Genomic DNA, 26,507 nt, shown 5'->3' on the forward strand with positions numbered 1-26,507 from the left:
GGGCTCCCTGAATACCTACTCGGAGCCATTGGCAATGCTGCCGTCACCATAGCCTTCAAACTAGACCCCTTACAAGATTCCTCCTCCATCCTAACCCACTCCACCCCTTCTCCTTCCCACCACCGCTGCACCTTGTCCACATGAAGAATGAAAATCGCTTATTGTCACGAGTAGGCTTCAATGAAGTTGCTGTGAAAAGCCCCTAGTCGCCACATTCTGGCGCCTGTCCGGGGAGGCTGGTACGGGAATCGAACCGTGCTGCTGGCCTGCTTGGTCTGCTTTAAAAGCCAGCGATTTAGCCCAGTGAGCTAAACCAGCCCATTCGCTGCCCAATAATAATTAAGCAAGTTTGGCAATGCCAACACCCCCCTGCTGCCTCTGCCTCTGGATTGATTGATTGATTGATTGATTGATTGATTGATTGATTGATTGATTGTCACATGTAGCGAAGTACAGTGAAATGTATTTTTCCTGCAGCCGAGGGAACGTACACAGTACATACATAGTAGACAAAAGAATAATCGACAGAGAACATTGACAAATGGAACATCAACAAACAGTGATTGGTTACAGTGCGGAACAAGGGGCAAAACAAAGCAAACTGTAGCATGGGTCCTCCGCACCCTCGGCACCTTCGCCCGCCTATACAAAGACCGAGATGATCGTGTCTGCTTTCCAAAAAAAGGCCTTTGGCATAAAAATCGGGAGAGCCTGAAAGATAAACAAGAATCTCGGCAGAATATTAATTTTCACCACTTGGACCCTCCCTGCCAACGTTAAGTACAGTGTATCCCACCTCCTAAAATCCTCCCTGACCTCCTCCAGCAGCTTCGTTAAGTTCCACTTTTGGAGCCCCGTCCATTCCCTCGCCACCTGAATCCCCAAGTACCTAAACCTATCCCTCGCTACCGTAAATGGCGCCCCCCCCCCCTAAATTAGCCCGCTGTGCCAGCTCATTCACCGGGAATACCTCGCTTTTCCCTACATTCAGCTTGTATCCCGAGAACCCTCCAAACCTCCCCAGGAGGCCCATAATCCTTCCCATACTCTCCAACGGATCCGAAACATACAGCAAGAGGTCATCGGCATAGAGCTACACCCGATGCTCCCTCTGTCCCCTCATTATCCCCTGCCACTCTGCCGTTGCCCTGAGAGCCATCGCCAATGGCTGTATGGACAGCGATAACAGCAGCGGCAACAGCGGGCACCCCTGCCTCGTGTAAGTCAAAGCTTTATGAGGTCATCATTCGTCCTCACCCTCGCTCTTGGTGCCACATACAGCAACCGCACCCATGCCACAAATCTCGGCCCAAACCTTCCCAAAACTTCAACAAGTACCGCCACTCCACCCGATCAAATGCTTTCTCCGCGTCCATGGACACCATCACCTCCGGTACCAGAGCTCCCGACGGATTCATCACCACATTCAACAGCCGCCTTATATTACTCACGAGCTGCCTGCCCTTCACGAAGCCTGTTTGATCTTCTGTAACCACCCCCGGGACACAATCCTCCATCCTCCCCGCCAGCAACTTAGCCAATACTTTCACATCCGTGTGGAATATTTCAGTCACTCACTGTGAAGCGCTTTGGGAATTCTTGAAGTGGTGAAAAGCACAATAGTGATGTAACTGTTTGAGACGCTGAGTTCCCCTCCAACTAGACTTTCCAAAGGAAGCAGTAACTTTTAGCTCTGACTTTGCAAACTTTCATGTGATCTTTTTTAAGCTCCAGAACATTTCAGCACCTTGGTGAAATCCCAAATGATGTTGAAAAGGTCGACAAGTCAGGAGGACACTCAGAAAAAAGCTCATCGAATGTGGAACGTTCTGAAAACTGTGGTTCACATCTCATCAGAGAAGGTACAATCAGGCAGCCGGCTTTTCATATAGTGCGTGTACATGTGCCTGCTTGTGTGCATGTATGTGCGCAAGCAACTGTGTGTGTACATGTGTGTAAGCGTGTGCATGTGCATGCTTGTGTATGTGTGCATGAGTGTATGCATGCATGTGCGTATGTGTGCATGCGTGTTTGTGTGTACGCGTGCATGTGTTAGTGTGTGCATATGTGTGTATGCATACGTGTGTGTGTGCATGTGCACGTGTGTGTATGCATGCATATGTGTGTGTGCATATGTGTGTGCATGCGTGTGTGTGTGCACGTGTGTGTGTGCATGCATGTATGTGTGTGTGCATACGTGTGTGTGCATTTGTATACGTGTGTGCGTGAGTGTGTGAGTGCGCGTGTGTGTGTGCGCGCATGTGTGTGTGTGTGCATGTGTGTGTATGCATGTGTGCGTGTGTGCATGCATGTATGTGTGTGTGCATGTGTGTGGTTCAGTTACCATTTCACCACTGAGATGTAGGTTCTAATTTGAATTCGATTTATTGTCACGAGTATCGAGATACAGTGAAAAGCATTGTTCTGTGTACAGACCAGACATATCAGTCCATACATGAAAAAAACATAGGACACACGATAAATACACGATGTAACTACATCGACACAGAAATACAAATCTACACGGACGAAAAGTTCTCCTGTTTGTATGGGAGACACAAGGAAAAGCCAGGAGGTTCTGGTGAATCTTGGCAACACACAGCTCAGGCCCCAGCAGGAGTTCTGCAATGGATTTGCATTTGTAGGAAGCTCGCTTTTGGGAGGCCTGTAGTAAAGTCCCAACAATGTTACTGCACCCTTCCTATTTCTTAGCTCTACCCATATCTCAGTGCTTGAATCCTCCATAGTGCCCTAATAAAAGATTATTAGACATTCCACAAATTCCTTTTATTTTCCCAGTCCACCTGCATATTGAGGTTCCCCATGATTATTGTAATATTGCCGTTTTTACAGGCCTTTTCTATCTCCTGATTTATTTTCTGCCCCATACCCTGACTACTGCTAGGGGGCCTGTACATAACTCCCATCAGGGTCTTTTTACCTTTGTGATTCCTCAACTCTCCCCACAGAGATTCAATGCCTTCTGATCCTATATCGCTCCTTGCTATCGATTTAACTTAATTCCTTACTAACAATGCAACCCCGCCCCATTTGCCCATCTGCCTGTCCTTTCGATACGACTGTTCTGGGCCAGTGTTTAGAGAACCCCAAAGTGGATCATGGAGTTCACCTGACCCACAACTTTTACTAGATTGTGGTATGGGGAGCACACGGCCCACTCTACAGGTGTGGTACAGCAGAAATGGAAAAGTTTAAAAAAAATATATATTTTTATTCTCCTTTTTCACAATTTTTCTCCCGAATTTACACCCAACAACAATCAATAACCAACAACAAATATCTCAAACCCCATAACAGTAACAGCGATCCCATCCTCCCACCATGCCCCAGACATCAACCCGCATGTTAACATCAACACATGACAAAGAAAATAAAATGAATCAGGGATTACCCATAGCCATCTTCAACATACACAGCCCCCCTCCCCCCCGCACCCCACCCACCCTTCCCCACCCCTCAACTAATGTTCGATGTTATCCAGTTCTTGAAAGTTCATAATAAATAATGCGCATGACTTGTAGAACCCCTCCGAGCTTCCCCTCAGTTCGAACTTAACCTTCTCAAGGGTCAAGTATTCCAACAGGTGTCCCCCCCCCCCCCCCCCCCCCCCCCCCCTGCCACGCCAGGGCACAGGGTGGAGAGGCTGCTCTCCATCCCAGCAGGATCCGCCTTCGGGCAATCAACGAGGCGAAGGCTATAATATCTGCCTCCGCACCCGTTTCCAACCCTGGCTGGTCCGACACCCTGAATATGGCCTCCCGGGGGCCCGGGTCCAGTTTCACATGCACCACCTTGGAAATGACCTAAACACCTCCTTCCAGTAATCCTCCAGCTTTGGACAGGACCAAAACATATGAACGTGATTAGCCCCCCCCCCCCCCCCCCCCCCCCCCCCCCCGTAACGTTCTCACACATCTTCTACTCCTTCAAAGAATCGGCTCATCCTCACCCTCGTGAGGTGCGCCCTGTACACCACCTTCAGCTGTATCACACCAACCTCGCACATGAGGTGGAGGCATTCACTCTCTGGAGCACCTCACACCAGAACCCCCTCCTCTATAATCACTCCCAATTCCTCATCCCATTTCGCTTTGATCCCCTCCAGTGGTGCCTTATCCTTTTCCAACATAGCTCCGTACACCGCTGACACTGTCCCCTTCTCCAGTCCCCCTGCCGTCAGCGCCTCCTCCAACAACGTGGAGGCCGGTTCCTCCAGGAAGCTCTGTGTCTCCTTCCTGGCAAAGTCCCAAACCTGCATCTTCCTAAACACTTCTCCCTGCTCCAGCCCATACTTCGCTTCCAGCTCCCTCAATCCTGCAAATCGACCCCGAGGAAACAAATATTTTAGGGTCTTAATCCCCTTCTCTTCCCATTTCCGAAAGCTTCCGTCCCACCTCCCTGGTCCAAATCTGTGGTTCTCCCGGATCGGCATTTCCCTCGACCCTGCCCCCAACCCGAAGTGTTGGCGAAACTGCCTCCAAATTCTCAATGAAACTATTACTACCGGACTCCCGGAGTATTTCCCCGGAGCTATCGGGAGCGGCGCTGTTGCTAGTACTTTCAGCCCCGACCCCCTCACTCTGGCCACCTTCCCTCCCCATATAAACGAGGTAATCCTTCCCTCAATCTCCCTGAAAAAAGCCTTTGGCAGGAAAATCGGTCGGCATTGGAAAATAAAGAGAAATCGCGGCAACACATTCATTTTAACCGTCTGCACCCGACTCGCCAGTGACAGAGGGAGACCATCCCACCTCGCCAGTTCGGCTTTCACTCTCCCCACCAAACTAGTGATGCTGTACCTGCGAAGCCTTCCCCACTCCCGGGCAACCTGCACCCCCAAATACCTAAAGTGAGTCCCTGCCCTACGGAATGGCAGCCCCACCACCCCTGCCCCCACCCCCGGTTGAGACACCACGAAATACTCACTCTTGTCCAAGTTTAGCTTGTACCCAGAGAAAGACCCAAATATCTGCAACAACTCCAATATTCCTCCTATCGACGCACTCGGCTCCGACACATACAGCAGCAAGTCGTTGGCACACACGGACACCCTATGCTCTATCCCCCCTCACTATTCCTTTCCATGCTCCTGAACTTCTTAATGCGATGGCCAACGGCTCAATCGCAAGCGCAAACAGCAGGGGGGACATAGGACATCCCTGCCTCGTCCCACGGTGGAGAGAGAAGTATCTCGAACTGACATTGTACGTGCGGACACTCACCTTCGGCTCCTTATATAATAACTTTACCCAGTTCACAAATCTTGGTCCAATCCCAAACCGTTCCAGCACTGCCATCAGGTACCCCCATTCCACCCAATCAAATGCCTTCTCGACGTCCAGTGCCACCACCACCTCTGTTTCCTTCCCTTCCGCCGGTGCCATAACGACGTTCAAGACCCTCCTAACATTCGAAAACAGCTGCCTTCCTTTCACGAACCCTGTCTGATCCTCACCTATCATCTTCGGGAGGCACCCCTCCAGCCTACCCGCCAGTACCTTCGCCAATACCTTTACGTCTACATTAAGAAGTGAAATGGGCCTCTACGACTGTTGGAACCAACAATTCTACGGACACGTGCTTGTAGGATTAGAATAGCGGTTTTAATATACTCACAACAGAGCCAGCCTGTTAGCCATTGAACTTTCGGTGAACTGGCCGGCTGACCATGTGGCACTGGCCTTTATACAGCAGCTTCCGGGGGAGGAGTCCTGGGCAGAGCCATGGGAGAAGCCCCGTACAACTCGAGCATTCCCAGAGCTACTCCCCCTGGAGGACAGGTAGTGCAACTGCACTTACAATACAGACACATGTATATACAGATTAGAATCCGGTGTGAATCACATTCACCACATTCACCCCCTGTGGAAAAAAAATCGAGTCCAGCGGGGGTGGTGGCTCACAGAGTTAGTCTGTCCGGTGGATGAATTGTTCTTTTCGATCTGCGGAGCACCGGGGTTGCAGCCTCTTGCGGTGGCTGGGTGGGTGTTGAGAGCTGGGGTACGATGGCAGTCTCCGGTGCGGGTCTCATCCGAACTTTATACACCTCTGGCTCGACCGGAGACTGGGGGCGCTGGGGGTGGGCTGGTTCTGGCACGTGGAACTGGTGGGGTGAGCTTGCGGAATTGGGGGCGCGAGGGGGCGGCAGCATAGGGAACGGGGTAAGGGGTTCTTCAGCGGGGGTGGGGGGGGGCTGGATCCAGCGGGTGCCAGGTCCCGAAGGGATACTGTGTCCTGGCGACCGTCCGGGAACTCCACGAATGCGTACTGGGGGTTGGAATGGAGGAGGTGCACCTTTTCAACAAGGGGGTCAGTTTTGTGCCCCCTGACATGCTTCCTCAGGAGGACTGGGTCTGGTGTCCTCAGCCACGCCGGAAGTGAGACTCCCGTGGTAGTGCCCCTAGAAAAAATGAAGAGTCGCTCGTGAGGGGTTTGATTTGTAGCTGTACAGGGGAGGGATCTGATTGCGTGGAGCGCGTCTGGGAGGACTTCTTGCCATTGGGAGACTTGGAATTTTCTAGACCGGAGGGTCAGTAGGACGGTCTTCCAGACCGTCGCGTTCTCCCTCTCAACCTGTCCGTTCCCCCTGGGGTTGTAGCTGGTAGTCCTGCTCGAGGCGATGCCCTTGTTGAGCAGGTACTGACGCAGTTCGTCGCTCATAAAGGACGAACCCCGGTCGCTGTGCACGTAGCTGGGGACACCGAACAGGGTGAAGACACTATGCAGGGCCCTAATGACTGTGTGGGAGGTCATATCGGGGCATGGAATGGCAAAAGGGAATCGAGAGAACTCATCTATGACGTTTAAGAAGTAAACGTTCCTGTTAGTTGAGGGGAGTGGCCCTTTGAAATCGATCGGAAGGCGTTCAAAGGGCCTAGAAGCCTTGACCAGGTGGGCCCTGTCTGGTCTATAGAAGTGCGGTTTGCACTCCGCACAGATCGGGCAGTCCCTGGTGACCGCTTTTACCTCCTCGTTGGAGAAAGGCAGGTTTCGGGCTCTGATGTAGTGGGCGAGCCGGGTGACCCCTGGATGGCAGAGGTCAACGTGGATGGCTTTCAGACAGCTGATCTGCACGCAGGCGCATGTCCCGCGGGACAGAGCATCCGAGGGCTCGTTGAGATTCCCCGGTCGATATTTAATATCGTAACTATAGGTGGAGAGTTCGATCCTCCACCGAAGGATTTTATCATTTTTTATTTTGCCCCTTTGCGAGTTGTCAAACATAAAGGCAACCGATTGTTGGTCGGTGATGAGAGTGAACCTCCTACCTGCGAGGTATTGCCTCCAGTAACAAATAGCCTCCACAATGGCTTGTGCTTCCTTCTCGACTGAGGAGTGTCGGAGTTCTGAAGCAGAGAGGGTACGGGAGAAAAATGCAACGGGTCTCCCTGCCTGGTTTAGTGTGGCTGCTAGAGCTACCTCTGAGGCGTCGCTCTCAACCTGAAAGGGGACGGATTCATCCACCGCCCGCATGGCTGCTTTGGCGATGTCCTCCTTGATGCAGCTGAAGGCCTGGCGCGCCTCAGCTGACAGGGGAAATAGTGTGGCCTTAAAGAGTGGGCGGGCTTTGTCCGCATATTGAGGGACCCACTGGGCGTAGTATGAGAAGAACCCCAAGCACCGTTTGAGGGCCTTGGGGCAATGAGGGAGGGGGAGTTCATGCGGTCCGGGTCCGGGCCTAGGACTCCATTCTCCACGATGTAGCCGAGGATGGGCAGTCTGTTTGTGCGGAAAACGCATTTCTCCTTGTTATAAGTGAGATTTAATTTCTGTGCCGTTTGGAGAAAACGGTGGAGGTTAGCGTCATGGTCCTGCTGGTCATAGCCGCAGATGGTAACATTGTCCAGATACGGAAACATGGCCCGCAGCCTGTACTGGTCCACCATTCGGTCCATTGCTCGTTGGAACACGAAACCCCGTTAGTGACGCCGAAGGGAACCCAGAGGAAATGGAAGAGGCGGCCATCGGCCTCGAATGCCGTGTAGTGGCGGTCCTCCGGGCGGATTGGGAGCTGGTGGTATGCAGACTTCAGATCCACCGTGGAAAATAGCCGATATTGGGCGATCTGGTTAACCATGCCTGCAATTCTGGGAAGGGGATATGCGTCTAGGAGCGTAAAGCGATTTATGGTCTGGCTATAGTCGACGACCATGCAAAATTTTTACCTGGTCTTGACGACCACCACCTGAGCTCTCCAGGGACTGTTACTGGCCTCTATGATCCCCTCACTGAGCAGCCTTCGGACCTCCGATCGGATAAAGACCCTATCCTGCAGGCTGTATCACCTGCTGTGAATAGCTACTGGCTTGCAATCTGGAGTGAGATTGGCGAAGAGAGGAGGGGGGGAGATGCGCAGCGTGGTTAGGCTGCAGATAGTGAGTGGTGGCAGGGGCCCGCCGAAGCTGAGGGTGAGGCTCTTGAGGTTGCACTGGAAATCCAGGCCTAATAAGAGTGGCGCGCAGAGGTCGGGCAGGACATAAAGTTTAAATTTAGAATAACTAGCGCCTCGAATTGTGAGCATAGCAACGATGCGTCCTTGGATTTGGACTGAGTGGGAGCCCGAAGCGAGGGCGATAGTTTGGCTCACCAGAAAAATAGAAAGCGAACAGCGTCTTACCAGCTCTGGATGTATAAAGCTCTCGGTGCTCCCGGAGTCAAAGAGGCATGGCGTGCTGTACCCGTTGATCTGGACCGCCGCCATCGAACTTCGTAGGTGCTTGGGGCGGGATTGATCCAGGGTGGCTGCGCTGAGTTGCGGGTAGTCAGCGGCTCGATCAGCTGTGCTGGAGTGGCCCCGTGATGACTGCCCTCTGAGTTCGTAGTCGTCGAGGTGAGTTTCAGAGTTTGAAGGGGATGGATCCCAAGATGTCTGCCCCCATGAGTCGCACATGGCCGGCCGCATGGAGGAGGATTGCCAAGATGGCCGCCCCAATGAGTCGCACATGGCCGGCCGCATGGAGGAGGATTGCCAAGATGTCTGCCCCCATGAGTCACACATGGCCGGCCGCATGGAGGAGGATTGCCAAGATGGCCGCCCCCATGAGTCGCACATGGCCGGCCGCATGGAGGAGGATTGCCAAGATGGCCGCCCCCATGAGTCGCACATGTCGGGTGAGGGCGGAGTCGGCATACAGGCTGCAGCATTTCGGGGCCTGCAGGCCTGTGAATTCAGGGAACGAGTGCTTTGAGCCGTGGGAGGGTTAGAGGCTGGGGCGGAACGAGTGCTTTGAGCCGTGGGAGGGTTAGAGGCTGGGGCTTTCTTTGCCAGACATATTCTGGCATAGTGTCCTTTTCACCCGCAGTTGCTGCAGGTCGCGTTATGGGCCGGGCAGTGCTGCCGCGGGTGCTGGCTTTGGCCACAGAAATGGCAGGCTGGGGCAGCTGAGTAACTGGCTGGGGCAGCAGAGTAGCTGGCTGGGGCAGCTGAGTAACTGGCTGGGGCAGCAGAGTAACTGGCTGGGGCAGCTGAGTAACTGGCTGGGGCAGCAGAGTAACTGGCTGGGGCAGCAGAGTAACTGGCTGGGGCAGCCGAGTAGCTGGCTGGGGCAGCAGAGTAACTGGCTGGGGCAGCAGAATAACTGGCTGGGGCAGCAGAGTAACTGGCTGGGGCAGCAGAGTAACTGGCTGGGGCAGCAGAGTAACTGGCTGGGGTAGCCGAGTAGCTGGCTGGGGCAGCAGAGTAACTGGCTGGGGCAGCAGAGTAACTGGCTGGGGCAGCAGAGTAACTGGCTGGGGCAGCAGAGTAACTGGCTGGGGCAGCAGAGTAACTGGCTGGGGCAGCAGAGTAACTGGCTGGGGCAGCTGAGTAGCTGGCTGGAGCAGCAGAGTAGCTGGCTGGAGCAGCAGAGTAGCTGGCTGGAGCAGCAGAGTAGCTGGCTGGAGCAGCAGAGTAGCTGGCTGGGGCAGCAGAGTAGCTGGCTGGGGCAGCAGAGTAACTGGCTGGGGCAGCAGAGTAACTGGCTGGGGCAGCAGAGTAACTGGCTGGGGTAGCCGAGTAGCTGGCTGGGGCAGCAGAGTAACTGGCTGGGGCAGCAGAGTAACTGGCTGGGGCAGCAGAGTAACTGGCTGGGGCAGCAGAGTAACTGGCTGGGGCAGCAGAGTAACTGGCTGGGGCAGCAGAGTAACTGGCTGGGGCAGCTGAGTAGCTGGCTGGAGCAGCAGAGTAGCTGGCTGGAGCAGCAGAGTAACTGGCTGGAGCAGCAGAGTAGCTGGCTGGAGCAGCAGAGTAGCTGGCTGGAGCAGCAGAGTAGCTGGCTGGAGCAGCAGAGTAACTGGCTGGGGCAGCAGAGTAACTGGCTGGGGCAGCAGAGTAACTGGCTGGAGCAGCTGAGTAGGTGGCTGGGGCAGCTGAGTAACTGGCTGGGGCAGCAGAGTAACTGGCTGGGGCAGCAGAGTAACTGGCTGGAGCAGCTGAGTAGGTGGCTGGGGCAGCTGAGTAACTGGCTGGGGCAGCAGAGTAACTGGCTGGGGCAGCAGAGTAACTGGCTGGAGCAGCTGAGTAGGTGGCTGGGGCAGCTGAGTAGCTGGCTGGGGCAGTGAGTAACTGGCTGGGGCAGTGAGTAACTGGCCCGCCACGAAAACGTCCCGCACAGCAAGCTCCCTATGTTCCGCCGCGGTAACGGCTTGATAATTACAGTCATTGGAAAGATTGTTCAATTCCCGTACAAATTCGGCTAGCGTTTCTGTAGGCCGCTGACGGCGGGTCGTAAACACGTGGCCTGCATAAACCTCGTTAATGGGCCTAACGTACATTTTGTCCAATATTGCCAGCGCTGCGGTGTAAGAACCGGCCGGATTTAGCTGCGTGGAGATTCTGTGGCTTACCCTCGCGTGCAGTAGGCTGAGTTTTTGTTCCCCCGTTGTTCCGGCGGTGCTGGCTTCTGCCAGGTAGGCTTTAAAACATCTCAGCCAGTGGGAAAAAATTCCCTTAGCCTCTGCATCCTGAAGGTCAAGTTCTAGGCGTCCGGGCTTGAGGGCTGCTTCCATGATTCCTTCGACTGTTTCCTGAGTATATTAAATTGTTGGAACCAACAATTCTACGGACACGTGCTTGTAGGATTAGAATAGCGGTTTTAATATACTCACAACAGAGCCAGCCTGTTAGCCATTGAACTTTCGGTGAACTGGCCGGCTGACCATGTGGCACTGACCTTTATACAGCAGCTTCCGGGGGAGGAGTCCTGGGAAGAGCCAAGGGAGAAGCCCCGTACAACTCGAGCATTCCCAGAGCTACTCCCCCTGGAGGTCAGGTAGTGCAACTGCACTTACAATATAGACACATGTATATACAGATTATAATCCGGTGTGAATCACATTCACCACAACGACCCACACTCCGTCGGATCCTTATCCTTTTTAAGCAACAGTGAAATCGATGCCTGCCCCAAGGTTTGTGGCAGCACTCCCTTCCCTATCGCCTCTTCAAACATCCCCACCATCAGGGGTGCCAACTGGCTGGAGCAGCAGAGCTGCTAACCCTAACCCTATCCTTACATTTTTTATAATATTCCACCGGAAACCCATCCGGCCCTGTCACCTTCCCTGACTGCATCCTCCCAATCGCGTATTTTATCTCCTGCTCCAGTATTGCTCCTTCTAATGTAGCCCTGTCTCCCTCCCCTAGCCTCGGGTACTCCAACCCATCCAGAAATTCCTGCATCTCCCGGCCTCCCCCAGGTGGCTCTGACCTGTACAACCTTTCATAAAATTCCTCAAAAACCTTGTTAATCAGCTCTGGAGCCACCACCAACTTCCCAGCCCTATCCCTTACCTGAACAATTTCCCTTGCTGCTGCCTCCCTCCGGAGCTGACCTGCTAACATACGCCCCGCCTTGTCTCCATGTTCATAAACTGCATCCCTCGCTCGTCTCAGTTGGCGCACCGCCTTCCTGGTGGACAGTCGGTCTTAGCTCGCCTGTAGTTCCTTCCTCTTTCCCAGCATCGCTGGGTCCCCATCCTCCGCATAACTCCTATCTGCCTCCAACATCTCATCTATTAGCCTCTGCTGCTCCAACCTCTCCTCTTTGTCCACCCTGGCCTTAAACAAAATTAACTCACCCCTCACTACCGCCTTTAGAGCCTCCCAGACGACTGCCATTGACACCTCGCCCGTACAGTTGAATCTTACATATTCCTTCATTACCTTTTCAATTTTTTCACAGAATACTTGGTTCCCCAAAAGCCCCACATCCAGTTTCCACCCCGGCCTCTGCGCTACCCCCTTCTCCAGCACCATATCCACCCAATGCGGAGCGTGATCTGACACAGCAATTGCAGAGTATTCCCACCCCTTGACTCCAGCCAGCAAAGCCTTTCCCACCACAAAAAAGTCAATCCGCGAGTATACCCTATGGACTGCTGAGAAAAACGAGTACTCCCGTTCCCCTGGGTGCAGGAACCTCCAAGGGTCCACCCCTCCCATTTCCACCATTAGCCCAGCCAACACCTTCGTCCCCCCTGATGGGACCAGCGAGCGCGGCCGTGACCTGTCCAACCGTGGCTCCTGCACCAGGTTCCAGTCCCCCCCCCCCCCCCCCCCACAATCAGCTCGTGTGTGTCGGGAATGGCTCCAAACACCTTCCTCGCATATCCCGCATCGCCCCAGTTGGGACCGTATACACTTACCAGCGCCACTAACCTCCCCTCTAGCGCCCCATCACAATCACATATCTACCCCCCTGATCTGCCACTACCTTCTCCATCTGGAAGCGAACCATTTTGCTGACCAACATTGCTACCCCTCCAGCCCTTCCATCAAATCCAGAGTGAAACACTTGGCTGACCCAATCCTTTTTAAGTCTCACCTGGTCCTTCACCCTCAAGTGAGTCTCCTGCAGCATTGCCACATCGGTTTTCAGACTTTTAAGATGCGCAAGCACCCTTGACCTCTTGACCCGACCTCCTAGCCCTCTCACGTTCCACGTAACTATCCTAACTGGGGGTCTCTCACCCCCCCACCCTTCTTATCCACCATCAACACACTGCCGGGCCCTGCCCCATAAGCCTGACCCGCCCCTGTCCATTGTTAACATCGAACCCCTTCCCCTGCCTCCCGAAACCCCCCCCTACCTTTCCCCCTGAAACAACATCCCCCAGCATCCATCCCTCCCCCCCCCCCCCCCCCCCCCCTCTCGCTCGCCTCGTAGGCCCATTGACGCCTGCTATCCAGGCTCCAATGTCCGCAGCCCTCCTCTCCTCTCACCTCCGTTCATTAGCTGACTGACGTTAGCTAGTGCGGGTGGCTCCCCCCCCCCCCCAAGACATATCCTCCCCTTCCACCCACTCCCAGAGGGAAAAAAACCCAAACCCAACAACCAACCCCTACAATTCACTAACATAACATGTAACCGTCGCAACGCAGAGCGCCAATCAACCCACCATTAACTTAAACTCTATAACAATACAAAGAGAAATAGATTAAAATACAAATCCGTAAAAAGAAAGTTATAAAATTTATACATTTTCCGGCTGTTCAAACACAGTCCACAGTCTCTCTTCCAGATCCTCTCTTCATGTCTGTCCCAAGCCTTCTGCCTTCACGAACGCCTCAGCCGCATCCGCTGTCTCAAAATAAAAGTCTTTGCCGTTATACGTTACCCTCAACCTCGCTGGGTACACCATACCAAACCGTACCCCCGTCTTATACAACGTCGCCTTCACTCGCCCAAACGCCACTCGTCTTTTTGCCAACTCCACCATCAAGTCCTGGTAGATCCGGACCGTAGTACCCTCCCATAGTATCTCCCGCTTCTGCTTCGCCTAGTTTAACACCACCTCCTTCATGCAAACCTTATGGAAGCAGATACTTGCTGCCCTTGGCTGTTCGTTCACTTTGGGCTTTGGCCTTACTGACCGATGGGCTCGGTCTAGCTCGTACTGGGAGGGGCTCTCACCCTCCCCCATCACCTCCGCCAACTGCTTAGCGAAGTATTGTGTTGGCCTTGGGCCCTCTGTCCCTTCGGGCAAGCCCACAATTCTCAAATTGTGCCGCCTTGAGCGGTTTTCCAAGTCTTCCAGCTTTGCTCGGAGACCTCTATTAATCTCCACAGCCCTCTGCAACTCATCTCCCATTGAGGTGACCTGGTCGCTGTGTCCTGACACGGCTTCCTCCACTTCTTTCACCTTCTCGTCCTGCTCCCTCACCTCGGCCAATGCCTTTGCCACCGCCACCTTCAATGGGGCGATTATCGGGACGATTGCCTCCTCCACCAGTAACTTCAATGCGGCCGCTGTCTCCTTTTTCCAGGCCTCCATATGCCTCGCAAACTGTTTTTCCAGCTCCCCCGCCATCACCTCGGCCATCTTCTCCACCGTAAATAGTGCGGTCCCGCTTTGCAGTTCTGCTTCCGCCATCCTGTCAACACTTTTATTCGTCTTCTCCTTCAGCGGCGACTCCGCGTTTCCTCCTTTCTCCGACGCTGCCTTTCGCATCCTTTAGAAGCTTATTGTTTTTCACTTTCTTTCTACACGGGGCAGCATGGTAGCATGGTGGTTAGCATCAATGCTTCACAGCTCCAGGGTCCCAGGTTGGATTCCCGGCTGGGTCACTGTCTGTGTGGAGTCTGCACGTCCTCCCCGTGTGTCCGTGGGTTTCCTCCGGGTGCTCCGGTTTCCTCCCACAGTCCAAAGATGTGCGGGTTAGGTGGATTGGCTATGCTAAATTGCCCGTAGTGTCCTAATAGTAAGGTTAAGGGGGAGTTGTTGGGTTACGGGTATAGGGTGGATACGTGAGTTTGAGTAGGGTGATCATGGCTCGGCACAACATCGAGGGCCGAAGGGCCTGTTCTGTGCTGTACTGTTCTATCATTCTATTCTTCTCTTCTCTTCTCTCTCCCTCCACCCTTCTGCCCTTCATCAATCTGAATTATTCTTTTTTTTAAAGACGAAGAGGAGGGAAAAAAACTTCACCAAACTTCTTTAAACCTTCCAGCTCTCTTCCTTTCCCCTCTGTACTCATCCAGAACTCCCCTGGGACCAGGTTCCAACCTTCTTTCCTCCTCCTAGGTGGGAGCCATCCGTTGTGGGACACCGGTCTTACATGGTCCCTGGCTTCGGGCCTGCCTCCTCGGCCTCCTCGTAGCTCTGCCCCCGCTGCTCTGGCCCCGACGCCGCGCTGGGCCCAGGACCTCAGCCCCCTGCCGCCCCAACACCCGCGCCGGGTTCTTCACCGGTTTGTAAACTGGCCCCGCTGGCTGCTCGCGCCGGCCCCAAAGGCCGACGGTAGTCGGGGGGGGGGGGGGGGGGGGGGGGGGGGGGTGCGTCGAAACTGGGGGATTTCCCCTGAAATCACCGCGACTTGCAGCCACCGGCGGGAGCTCTCCGTGCTGCGGCCGCCCTGCGCGCCCACGCCACCGGAAGTCCGGAAAAGTATTTTTTAAAAGTAAAACAATGTTTATTCTATGAACTCAAGTTAACTTTTTTAAAACAAACTGTGAACATCTTCATCACCATCAATTCAAATACAACCCCCAAAGACTACAACACCAAGTATTCCTTTAAACTTTCCTTTTAAGACCCATAAGACTTAAAAACAAAACCTTTGACAGAAGCACCTCAGGTTTAACTTTACTACTGAGAACAGTTACCATGTTGAAATCAGCAAATGGACATTCATAAGCTTACAGAGATCCACACACAACCTGCTGTGATTGCAGCTTCTCCAAAACTCAAATGAAACCAAACCCACCCTGCAGCAAAAAGCCTAAAGCAAAAGTAAAAAGCTGGCAGACAGCTCAGCTCCACCCACTCTCTGACATCACTGCAGTAATAAACACCCATTTCTTAAAGGTACTCACACTACAGATATTTATATACGTACCCATTTATAAACACCCATTTCTTAAAGGTACTCTCACAGGACGGGACACATATCCCTGTATATTTAGATCCCAGCCCTGATCCCCTTGCAGCCACATCTCTGTGATGCCCACAACATCGTACCGGCCAATTTCAATGTGCATAACAAGCTGATTTACCTTGTTCCATATACTGCACACATTTCAGTACAATACCCTCAATCCTGCACTGACCACCTCCCTTCTCACACTTGTCACCTTTTTTGCCCTGCCTGAGGGGGATGTTGTTCTTTTATTTTGGGTCTCTATTTCCCCTTCAGTCATTACACCTTCTAAACCACCGCCTGCACTGGGGCAATCACCTCCTCCACCAGCACCTTCTCCTTCCTCATCACCTCCATGTGCTTGTGCGAACTGTTTCTCCAGTTCCAAAGCCATCACCTTGGTCATCCTTTCTGCTGTGAGCAGTGCGACCCCACCCAGCGACCCCATTTCCGCCATCGTTCTGTTGACCCTTTCGCTCGCCCCCTTCTTAAAGGCGGCTTTCCTTTGGGTTTTGGACCCCCCCCCCCCCCCCCCCCCCCCCTGCCTTATGTCTTCCTGCCCTTATTTGTGGAGTAATTGCCCCTGGGACCGTGCATTAAATTCTAAAGAATCAAGTCACGAGCAGGAGCACCCAACATGCGAGTTCGTACTTCGTGCCATCACTGGAAGTCTGTGAGGCCCAGTTGTGGATCACCCAGGACCCCTTTATTGTAGAAAAGATTTACTGACATGGTACCAACTGAGGTGGCACCGACCCAGCAGGGACGATTGAACAGGCTGGGCAAAGTCTAAAAGATGACTCGATAGAAGAAGTCTTTCAGATTACGAAAGGGTTTGACTTTGAGCAGATGTTTTCAATTGTGCCTGACGGCAGAATGAGGATCCGCAAAATCAGTCCAATCAACAAATCCCGCGGCAAATTCAGGAGATGCTCCTTTCCTCGGAGGGTAGTGAGAATGTGGAACTCGCTCCCACAGTGGGGTGGGAGAGGTGAACCGTATCGAGACATTGAAGGGGAATCTGGTTAAGAACAGGATCGATAAAGGAATATAAATTGGGGGTGAATTATGTGGAGAATGAACATCAGCATAGATCAGATGGGCAGAATGGCCCTTTTTCTGAACTATAAATAAAATGTAAGCAATTATTGTATAATTCTGTGGTTCTCTGCCTTCCGTTTGTCTTGAAACCTGCAGATAAGGAGACATGATTGGAAGCCACTGCACCTGGAACATGGAATCGAACATGTGCAACGCATGATGTTCAAGAAGGCCATTCACTACGTCTTGTACAACATTACCACTCAGGAAACTATCTGCATGACATCCGAAATTGCCATCTGTATCTATCACCCTGACGGGCGGAAGAAGCAGGAATTGACTCTGCAGGAGCCTATACAAGGATTGGTGTACGCTCAACAGATCAACCAGTACGTGGCCTGGAGCTTCTGCCCTCAGCTTAAGGTGCTGAGTCACGACTTTCAAACCATCTCCAAAAACTGGTCCAAACAGTCCATCACCTGCTGCCTGTATAACGAGGATCTGAATGAGATCGTCACGGCTGGGGTTGGCAATGTCTGCACCTGGCGCTTCTACTTTGGATGTCGGGAGCTGATGTGCACCAGCACCGTCACCAAAGGGTTAACCCAGCTGGATATCTTCACAGAACTGGCACTGGAGAGAGCCCCGGTCAGGTCATTGGCATTGTCCCGAACCCAGCGCTGCTATGCAGTATGCGGGAAGGGCGTCGCTGTAATCGACCTGGTAAAGGCCACCCTACTTTCATATGAGAAGGACCTGCACAACAGGTAACCCTACACCTCCGTAACTCTACAACTCCGTAACTCTCCACCTCCGTAACTCTCCACCTCCGTAACTCTCCACCTCTGTAACTCTACACCTCCGTAACTCACACCTCCGTAACTCTACACCTCCGTAACTCTACACCTCCGTAACTCTACACCTCCGTAACTCTACACCTCCGTAACTCTAGACCTCCGTAACTCTACACCTCCGTAACTCTACACATCCGTAACTCTATACCTCCGTAACTCTCCACCTCTGTAAATCTACACCTCCGTAACTCTCCACCTCTGGAACTCTACACCTCCGTAACTCTATACCTCCGTAACTCTACACCTCTGTAACTCTACACCTCCGTAACCCTACACCTCCGGTAACTCTACACCTCTGTAACTCTACACCTCTGTAACTCTACACCTCTGTAACTCTACACCTCCGTAACTCTACACCTCCGTAACTCTAGACCTCCGTAACTCTAGACCTCCGTAACTCTAGACCTCCGTAACTCTAGACCTCCGTAACTCTACACCTCCGTAACTCTACACCTCCGTAACGCTACACCTCCGTAACTCTACACCTCCGTAACTCTACACCTCCGTAACTCTACACCTCAGGGCCCTCTACACCTCCGTAACTCTACACCTCCGTAACTCTACACCTCCGTAACTCTACACCTCCGTAACTCTACACCTCCGTAACTCTACACCTCCGTAACTCTATACCTCCGTAACTCTAGACCTCCGTAACTCTAGACCTCTGTAACTCTTGACCTCCGTAACTCTACACCTTCGTAACTCTACACCTCCGTAACTCTACACCTCCGTACCTCTACACCTCCGTAACTCTACACCTCCGTAACTCTACACCTCCGTAACTCTACACCTCCGTAACTCTATACCTCCGTAACTCTCGACCTCCGTAATTCTATACCTCCGTAACTCTACACCTCCGTAACTCTACACCTCCGTAACTCTACACCTCCGTAACTCTATACCTCCGTAACTCTATACCTCCGTAACTCTACACCTCCGTAACCCTACACCTCCGGTAACTCTACACCTCCGTAAATCTACACCTCTGTAACTCTACACCTCTGTAACTCTACACCTCTGTAACTCTACACCTCTGTAACTCTACACCTCTGTAACTCTACACCTCTGTAACTCTAGACCTCCGTAACTCTAGACCTCCGTAACTCTAGACCTCCGTAACTCTAGACCTCCGTAACTCTACACCTCTGTAACGCTACACCTCCGTAACTCTACACCTCCGTAACTCTACACCTCCGTAACTCTATACCTCCGTAACTCTACACCTCCGTAACTCTACACCTCCGTAACTCTACACCTCCGAACTCTACACCTCCGTAACTCACACCTCCGTAACTCTACACCTCCGTACCTCTCCACCTCTGTAACTCTACACCTCCGTAACTCTACACCTCCGTAACTCTACACCTCCGTAACTCACACCTGCGTAACTCTATGCCTCCGTAACTTTACGCCTCCGTAACTCTACACCTCCGTAACTCTACACCTCCGTAACTCTACACCTCCGTAACTCTACACCTCCGTAACTCTACACCTCCGTAACTCTACACCTCCGTAACTCTACACCTCAGGTCCCTCTACACCTCCGTAACTCTACACCTCCGTAACTCTACACCTCCGTAACTCTACACCTCCGTAACTCTACACCTCCGTAACTCTAGACCTCTGTAACTCTAGACCTCCGTAACTCTACACCTCCGTAACTCTACACCTCCGTAACTCTACACCTCCGTAACTCTACACCTCCGTAACTCTACACCTCCGTAACTCTACACCTCCGTAACTCTACACCTTGTTAGCTCTGTTCCTTCAGGGGGAGGTAATGATAGTAGCATTATATTGATTGAATGGTTACTTGAGCACATATAAAATGGTTGGATTAGTGATACGGACGTCAAGGTTAATATTGCTCTCGGGACCATGGGTCAAATCCTGCCACGGCAGATGCTAACATTTGAATTTAGTCAATATCTGGGATTAAAAGCCTATTGATGACCATGAAACCATTGTCGATTGTCACAAAAACCCATCTGGTTCACTAATGTCCTTCAGGGTGACACAGCGGTTAGCAGTGTTGTTTCATAGCGCCAGGGATCCAGGTTCGATTCCCAGCTTGGGTCACAGAAGGTTGTGGAGGCCAAATCACCGAGTGTCTTTAGGGCAGAGACCCCTTCATTGTAGAAAAGATTTACTGGGATGGTACCAACTGAGGTTAGTACCGACCCCGCAGAGACGATCGATCGGGCTGGGCCTTTTGTTTTCAAAAAGCAAAGTCTGAAGAATGACCTGATAGAAGTCTTTAAGATTACAAAAGGGCTTGACTTTGAATGGTGGAGCAGACTTGATGGGCTGAATGGCCTCCTTCTGTGGCTGCTCCTTAAAGCTGCAATTTGGGTGCACCTTCACCACAAACTCTGCAGGAACCTCACCAACAGCTCCTCAATGGACAACTCGAGAGGGGCAATAAATGCTGGCTTTGCTAAATGGAAATAAAAGCTGTGTCACTGAGCCTCTTGGCAGGCATCCATCTCCAATGACCATATTTTGGGCATTGAGGTGAACTCTGTGTTAAAGCTGCCCCTGGCGTGGGTCAGGAGTCCCACTCTGGCATGGCAGCCCCCCCTGTATTTGCTGAGAAGGTGCCTCTGTCTTCTCTGGTCTCGCTGCTCGGCCAGTTGAGCTTCTGGTTTCTGCTCACCTCTTCCAATACCTCACCAAACAATTAGCTTCCAGACGTCACGGCTGTCAGTCACTGTCTCCCATTTGTCAGTGTCAATATCTCGTTTGAAGGTGTCATAGAATCATAGAATCCCAATGGTGTAGCAGGAGGCCTTTTGGTCCATCAAGGCTGCATCGACCCTTGGAAAGAGCCCCTTACCAAGGCCCATGCCCCAACCCTATCCCCGTAATCCCACCTTAACCTTTTGGACACTAAGGGGCAATTCATTCATCACCTAACCCGCACATCTTTGGACTGTGGGAGACAACCGGAGTTCCCGGAGGAAACCCACGCAGACACGGGGAGAACGTGCAGACTCCGCACAGACTGTCACCCGAAGCCGGAATTGAACCCGGGATCCTGGCGCTCTGGGAGGCAGCAGAGCTAACCATCGTGCCGCCATGCCATGGCTAAAAATTGAGGGCAGCACAGTGGCGCAGTGGGTTAGCACTGCTGCCTCACGGCGCTGAGGTCCCAGGTTCGATCCCGGCTCTGGGTCACTGTCCGTGTGGAGTTTGCACATTCTCCCCGTGTTTGTGTGGGTTTCAGCCCCCACAACCCAAAAAGATGTGCAGAGGTAGGTGGATTGGCCATGCTAAATTGCCCCTTAATTGGGAAATTAACGAATTGGGTACTCTAAATTTATTTTAAAAATTGTGACTGAGGAATATCGCTGGCCTGTGTGGCGATCAAACCTGGGACCTGGGTGGCTCCAACATCCTGAGCTAACTGCCCATGTCCTTGTAGCGGAGTTCTGGACACCCAGGAGGTCATGACCCAGGGGCCAGCTGACCATTCAGAAGGCCTTTGGACATCTGGCCGTCATCCCTGAACGTGGCCGGTCCAGTGCCGATTGGATCAGTGGTGGGTGTTTGCTGATGGAACAAACACGCTCCAGGGCCTCGGACTAGGGGTCCTTGTCATGCCAGGTACCTGATTACCTTTTAGTGTGTGCACGCACCTGGAGCCAGATTCCTCCAATTGACAAATTCTCTTCATCATACCCTTGACCAGGAAAATCACGGGGATCACCCTCGTCGAAAACCTGAGATGTGTGGCGACTTCCTCGCGGGATGGAAACATCAAAATATGGGATGAAAATTGGAATCTTCAAATGGTGTTTGTCGGGCACAGAGGTGAGTGGTTCTGGATTGAGAATCCCTGAGATTTGTAAAATATGGATGGTGGGAGTGGATTGTATTACCACATCGATGGGTTAACGTGTTGGCCACGGACAAGAGGCCGCCTACCCCAGGCCCCCCCCCCCCCCCCCCCCCCCCCCCCCCCACTGGGCTAAATCGCTGGCTTTAGCACACTGGGCTAAATCGCTGGCTTTTAAAGCAGACCAGGGCAGGCCAGCAGCACGGTTCAATTCCCATACCAGCCTCCCCGAACAGGCGCCGGAATGTGGCGACTAGGGGCTTTTCACAGCAACTTCATTGAAGCCTACTCGTGACAATAAGCGATTTTCATTTCATCATCTTTAACAGTTCCAGAACTAATAAACCGAAAAGTTCTAAGACAATAGGAAAACACTGCATGGTAATTCTTTTGCAGCCTCTGATTTACGGGTTAGATGCAGCAGGTAGGTTAACACAGAATAATGAGTGGTAATATATGACCAGGGGTAGGTCAGTGCACACAGGGTTTGATTTGGTGAGACGTAGGTTTGGGGCTACAGAATTTTGAAAGAGTTGAAAGTTACGGACGGTGCGAGCTGGGAGGCTGGTCAGGAAAGTCGGAATGATAGTCTGTTTGGAGGAGATGGTGGCACGGCGGTAATGTCACTGGACTCGCAGATCACAAGGCCCAGGCTATGGGGACACGGGTTCAAATCCCATCACGGCAGCTGGTGGAATTTAAATTCAGCAAATGAATTTGAAATATAAAAGCGGGCCTCAGCAACGGTGACGAGGAAACCATTGTCGATTGTTGTAAAACCCCCAACTGGTTCGCTATTGTCCTTTCGGGAAGGGGAAATCTGCCGTCCTTACCTGGTCTGGCCTACATGTGACCCCACACCCACAGCAATGTGGTTGAGTCTGAACTGAGCGTCTCTGAAATGACCCAGCCGCCACTCAGTTGGGTAATTAGGGATGGGCAACGAACACTGTCCCGGCTAGTGACGCCCAGTTCAGACGAAAGGATAAAGAAGCAAATCTCCTCCAACCCCTACACAACTTTGAGCTATCTACGCTTCAATCATTATAATCGCTCTGCCAATGATGGCCTTGCCATCAATGGCTCATACTAATCTTTAACGTAGCAAAATGGTCCAGGTGCTTCACGGGGGGGAACCAGACAAGATCTCACACTGAGCCACAAAAGGAGATAGTGGGGTGGGAGGGAAGTGGACATGTTTAATAAGGGGAATTTCAGAGGTTAGGGCCTTGAAAGCTGAAGACATGGCCACCATTGGTGGAGCAAAGACAATTAAGGTGTTGCACAAGAGGTTGAAATTAGCGGAGGCAGTAATCATCGGCCCTAAACTCTGGAATTTCCTCTCCATCCTTTCTCCTCTTAATAGACTGATTCAAATCTACCTATTTGGCCAGAGTTTTGGCCACCTGTCCACATACCTCCTTATTTGACTCCATCTCAGATTTGTTTGATAATTGCTCTGCTGTCAAGCACATTAAGAAGTTTAAAAAGTTTTTTTAGAGTACCGAATTATATATTTTTTCCAATTAAGGGGCAATTTAGCGTGACCAATCCACCTAACCTGCACATCTTTGGGTTGTGGGGGTGTGACCCACGCAGACACGGGGCGAATGTGCAAACTCCACCCGGGTCCTCGGCGGCGTGAGGCAGCAGTGGTAACCTCTGCGTCGCCCCACTGCACCTTGGGAAGTTAAAAGCGTTTTTTAAATACAGGTTATTTTGGTCACAATGATCGGGAATCGGCCACAAATAAAACTCGCTTTACCCTGTCTGTTTTTGCAGGTCCTGTCACTGCCCTCGTTATCTATCCCCACGGTCCTTATCTTCTCTCTGCCTCTGAGGACGAGACCCTCAGAGTGTGGAGCCTGGAACTATCAGACAAAGTGGACGAGATCCACATGGGGACAACAATCACTCGATTGGGGACAAAGATCGGGGAGGATAGTATATTCTCCTGCGCTAACCAGAGACTGGATCTGTGGACCATCAAACACCTGTACAAACAGCACACCTCCGTTGGTTACACTGTGATGGTCCTCAAGGCGAGCACCATTGGCCCAGCCAGCCTATTCCCTATGCGGGCAGCCTGCTCCTGTGCTGACGGAACAGCGCGGCTGGTCTCCCCGCATACCGGAGACATCATCACCACCCTCCTGCTGGAGAAGGGCCAGCAGGCGATGGACTTGGATTACTGCCTGTCCCGGGAGGTGCTGCTGGTTCTGACCAATCAAGGAGACCTGTTGAAAGCCAACTCCCTCACCAACCCCATGTCGGTCCGGTGGAAAGTGCCGGCGAGCACTCAGGCGTCACAGTTCTGCTGTTTCTGTATCTACAAACACACGGTTGACAGGGAACTGACCCACTCCCGGTGGTTGCAAGCGGTGGATGGAGGAAGTGAGGAAAAGATCAGGATTTTAGGAGTGAAGGACAATGACAGGTGAGCACAGTAAGAAGTCTTACAACATCAGGTTAAAGTCCAACAGGTCTGTTTGAAACCACGAGCTTTCAGAGCGTAGCTCCTTCACCAGGCGAATGAAGAGGTAGGTGACACAAACTCAGCATATATAGACAAAGCCAATGATGCAAGATGATACTTTATATGAGAGTCTTTGCCGGTAATTAAGTCTTTACACGTGCAGACGGTGGGACAGGCGAGAGAGAGGATGGAAATGTATTTATGTCGGAGTGTTCACCGCCCGCTATTTTCATTGTCACAGACAAACCTCTGCATTCCGCCAACATTGACCAATTGGATAATGACCAGGAAACTAGATTTTTTTGTGTGATAGTGATCGAGAGATAATATTGGCCAGGACGCTGGGGATAACTCTCATTTCTCGAATAGTGTCATGTGATCTTTCACATTTACCTGAGGACACAGGTGGCTCCTCGGTTTACTGCCTCATTTGAAAGGGTGGCCGGCAGTGTGGGGCTCCCTCCGTTCGGCATGGCAATGTCAGCCTGGGTGTTTTTTGTGGGTCCAAACCCTGGAGGGGGGACTCGAACCCAGGGCCGCTAATGAGAATACAACACTGAACCACAGGTCAGACACGAAGAACATCGTAAAGACTCCTGAAGGGTAGTCACTGTTGTAACGTTGGAAACACGGCAGCCGTTTTGCACAGCAAGCTCCCACAAACAGCAACACGTTCAGGACCAGACAATCGGTGTTCGTGATGTTGTTTTCGGGGACTGGCCAATTTAACCATGAAGGAATTTCCAAAACCAAACCCCAGCCAATCTTCACTGGAGACCCTCACATGTGCAGCGGTCAAAGAGCTCACTGGGCATTACCCACCGCGAGCAAGAGCAAACTGCACATGGCCCCCGAAAGATTTGACCCCTTCATATCCCATGGGGCAGAGATAAATGCGATAATGCTTCTTGAATTAATTCAGCTAACTCGGGAAAGCTGGAGAGGGTCTCAGAGTTCCTGATCGCCCTGACATGATTCACGCCAGGGAATGTATTCCAAAATCACAGCCACGTTTTGATCGAAGAGGGAAGACTCTTTCAGGGGGCGGGGGGGGGGGGGGGGGGGGGGGGGGGGGAGGGCTGTGGTGGGACGATGGTGCTGGTGCAATACGAGCCACCTACTGGTCAGTGAGGGCATTTGCACCTCTGAGTCAAATTGTCAAAATGTTTAACGCCCACTAGAGGGACTTGACAATAATCCAGGAGGGTGGATCAGTATAGTACTGAAGGAGCGCCGCGCTGTCAGAGGGTCAGTACTGAGGGACCGCTGCACTGTCAGAGGGTCAGTACTGAGGGAGCGCCGCACTGTCAGAGGGTCAGTATTGAGGGAGTGCCGCACTGTCAGAGGGTCAGTACTGAGGGAGTGCTGCACTGTCAGAGGGTCAGTACTGAGGGAGCGCCGCACTGTCAGAGGGTCAGTACTGAGGGAGTGCTGCACTGTCAGAGGGTCAGTACTGAGGGAGTGCCGCACTGTCAGAGGGTCAGTACTGAGGGAGTGCTGCACTGTCAGAGGGTCAGTACTGAGGGAGCGCCGCACTGCCAGAGGGTCAGTACTGAGGGATTGCTGCACTGTCAGAGGGTCAGTACTGAGGGAGTGCCGCACTGTCAGAGGGTCAGTACTGAGGGAGTGCTGCACTGTCAGAAGGTCAGTACTGAGTGAGTGCTGCACTGTCAGAGGGTCAGTACTGAGGGAGCGCTGCACTGTCAGAGGGTCAGTACTGAGGGAGTGCTGCACTGTCAGAGGGTCAGTACTGAGGGAGTGCTGCACTGTCAGAGGGTCAGTACTGAGGGACCGCCGCACTGTCAGAGGGTCAGTACTGAGGGAGTGCCGCACTGTCAGAGGGTCAGTACTGAGGGAGTGCTGCACTGTCAGAGGGTCAGTACTGAGGGAGTGCTGCACTGTCAGAGGGTCAGCACTGAGGGGGTGCTGCACTGCCAGAGGGTCAGTACTGAGGGAGTGCCACACTGTCAGAGGGTCAGCACTGAGGGGGTGCTGCACTGCCAGAGGGTCAGCTTCCTGCCTTTTGATCCGTTTCACTCAATGTCCTTGACTTTCTATCAATCTTGGTCTTGGAACTGCAGCTCGGTGAGATAACAATGCGTTGTCAGCCATCAGGCATTCCTTACACTAATGTGATGGAATGGGTCGGCCAAAGGTGGGGGAGATATTGTTACTCGGACTCTGCTCTTGGTCTGATTGGGTGTGACGCTTGGGGTCAGGGTGGGGGTGGGCGGATGGTGGTGGTAGGGGGGAGGGGGTTTTGCGGGGAGGTACAGTGGGGTGTACGGGGTTGCAAGCCACAGACATCAGGGGAGCAATGGTCTTTGTGCCACCTACATCTGTATTAATGTGAGTTTTGTACGCTCTGCTGACAGTGCCTTTGTCTGTCCCTCTTGCTTTGAAGAAACCTGCCAATAGCTGGCCACCTGAACGGGTTCC

The 26,507-nt window shown here is 52.5% G+C and overlaps 1 protein-coding gene across 1 annotated transcript in view; it reads left to right on the plus strand.

Moving 5' to 3' along the window:
• The window catches only part of wdr97 (WD repeat domain 97), a 129,306-nt gene that overhangs the window by 12,373 nt on the left and 90,426 nt on the right, over positions 1–26,507 (plus strand). Inside the window, exons 4-7 of the mRNA XM_038796480.1 lie at positions 17,057–17,667; positions 21,446–21,567; positions 23,375–24,029; positions 26,473–26,502. Of these exons, the coding sequence (XP_038652408.1) occupies positions 17,057–17,667; positions 21,446–21,567; positions 23,375–24,029; positions 26,473–26,502 (1,418 nt within the window). The remainder of the gene's footprint in view (positions 1–17,056; positions 17,668–21,445; positions 21,568–23,374; positions 24,030–26,472; positions 26,503–26,507) is intronic.

The sequence above is a fragment of the Scyliorhinus canicula genome, chromosome 5 (assembly GCF_902713615.1).
Source record: "Scyliorhinus canicula chromosome 5, sScyCan1.1, whole genome shotgun sequence".
NCBI classification, from domain to species: domain Eukaryota; kingdom Metazoa; phylum Chordata; class Chondrichthyes; order Carcharhiniformes; family Scyliorhinidae; genus Scyliorhinus; species Scyliorhinus canicula.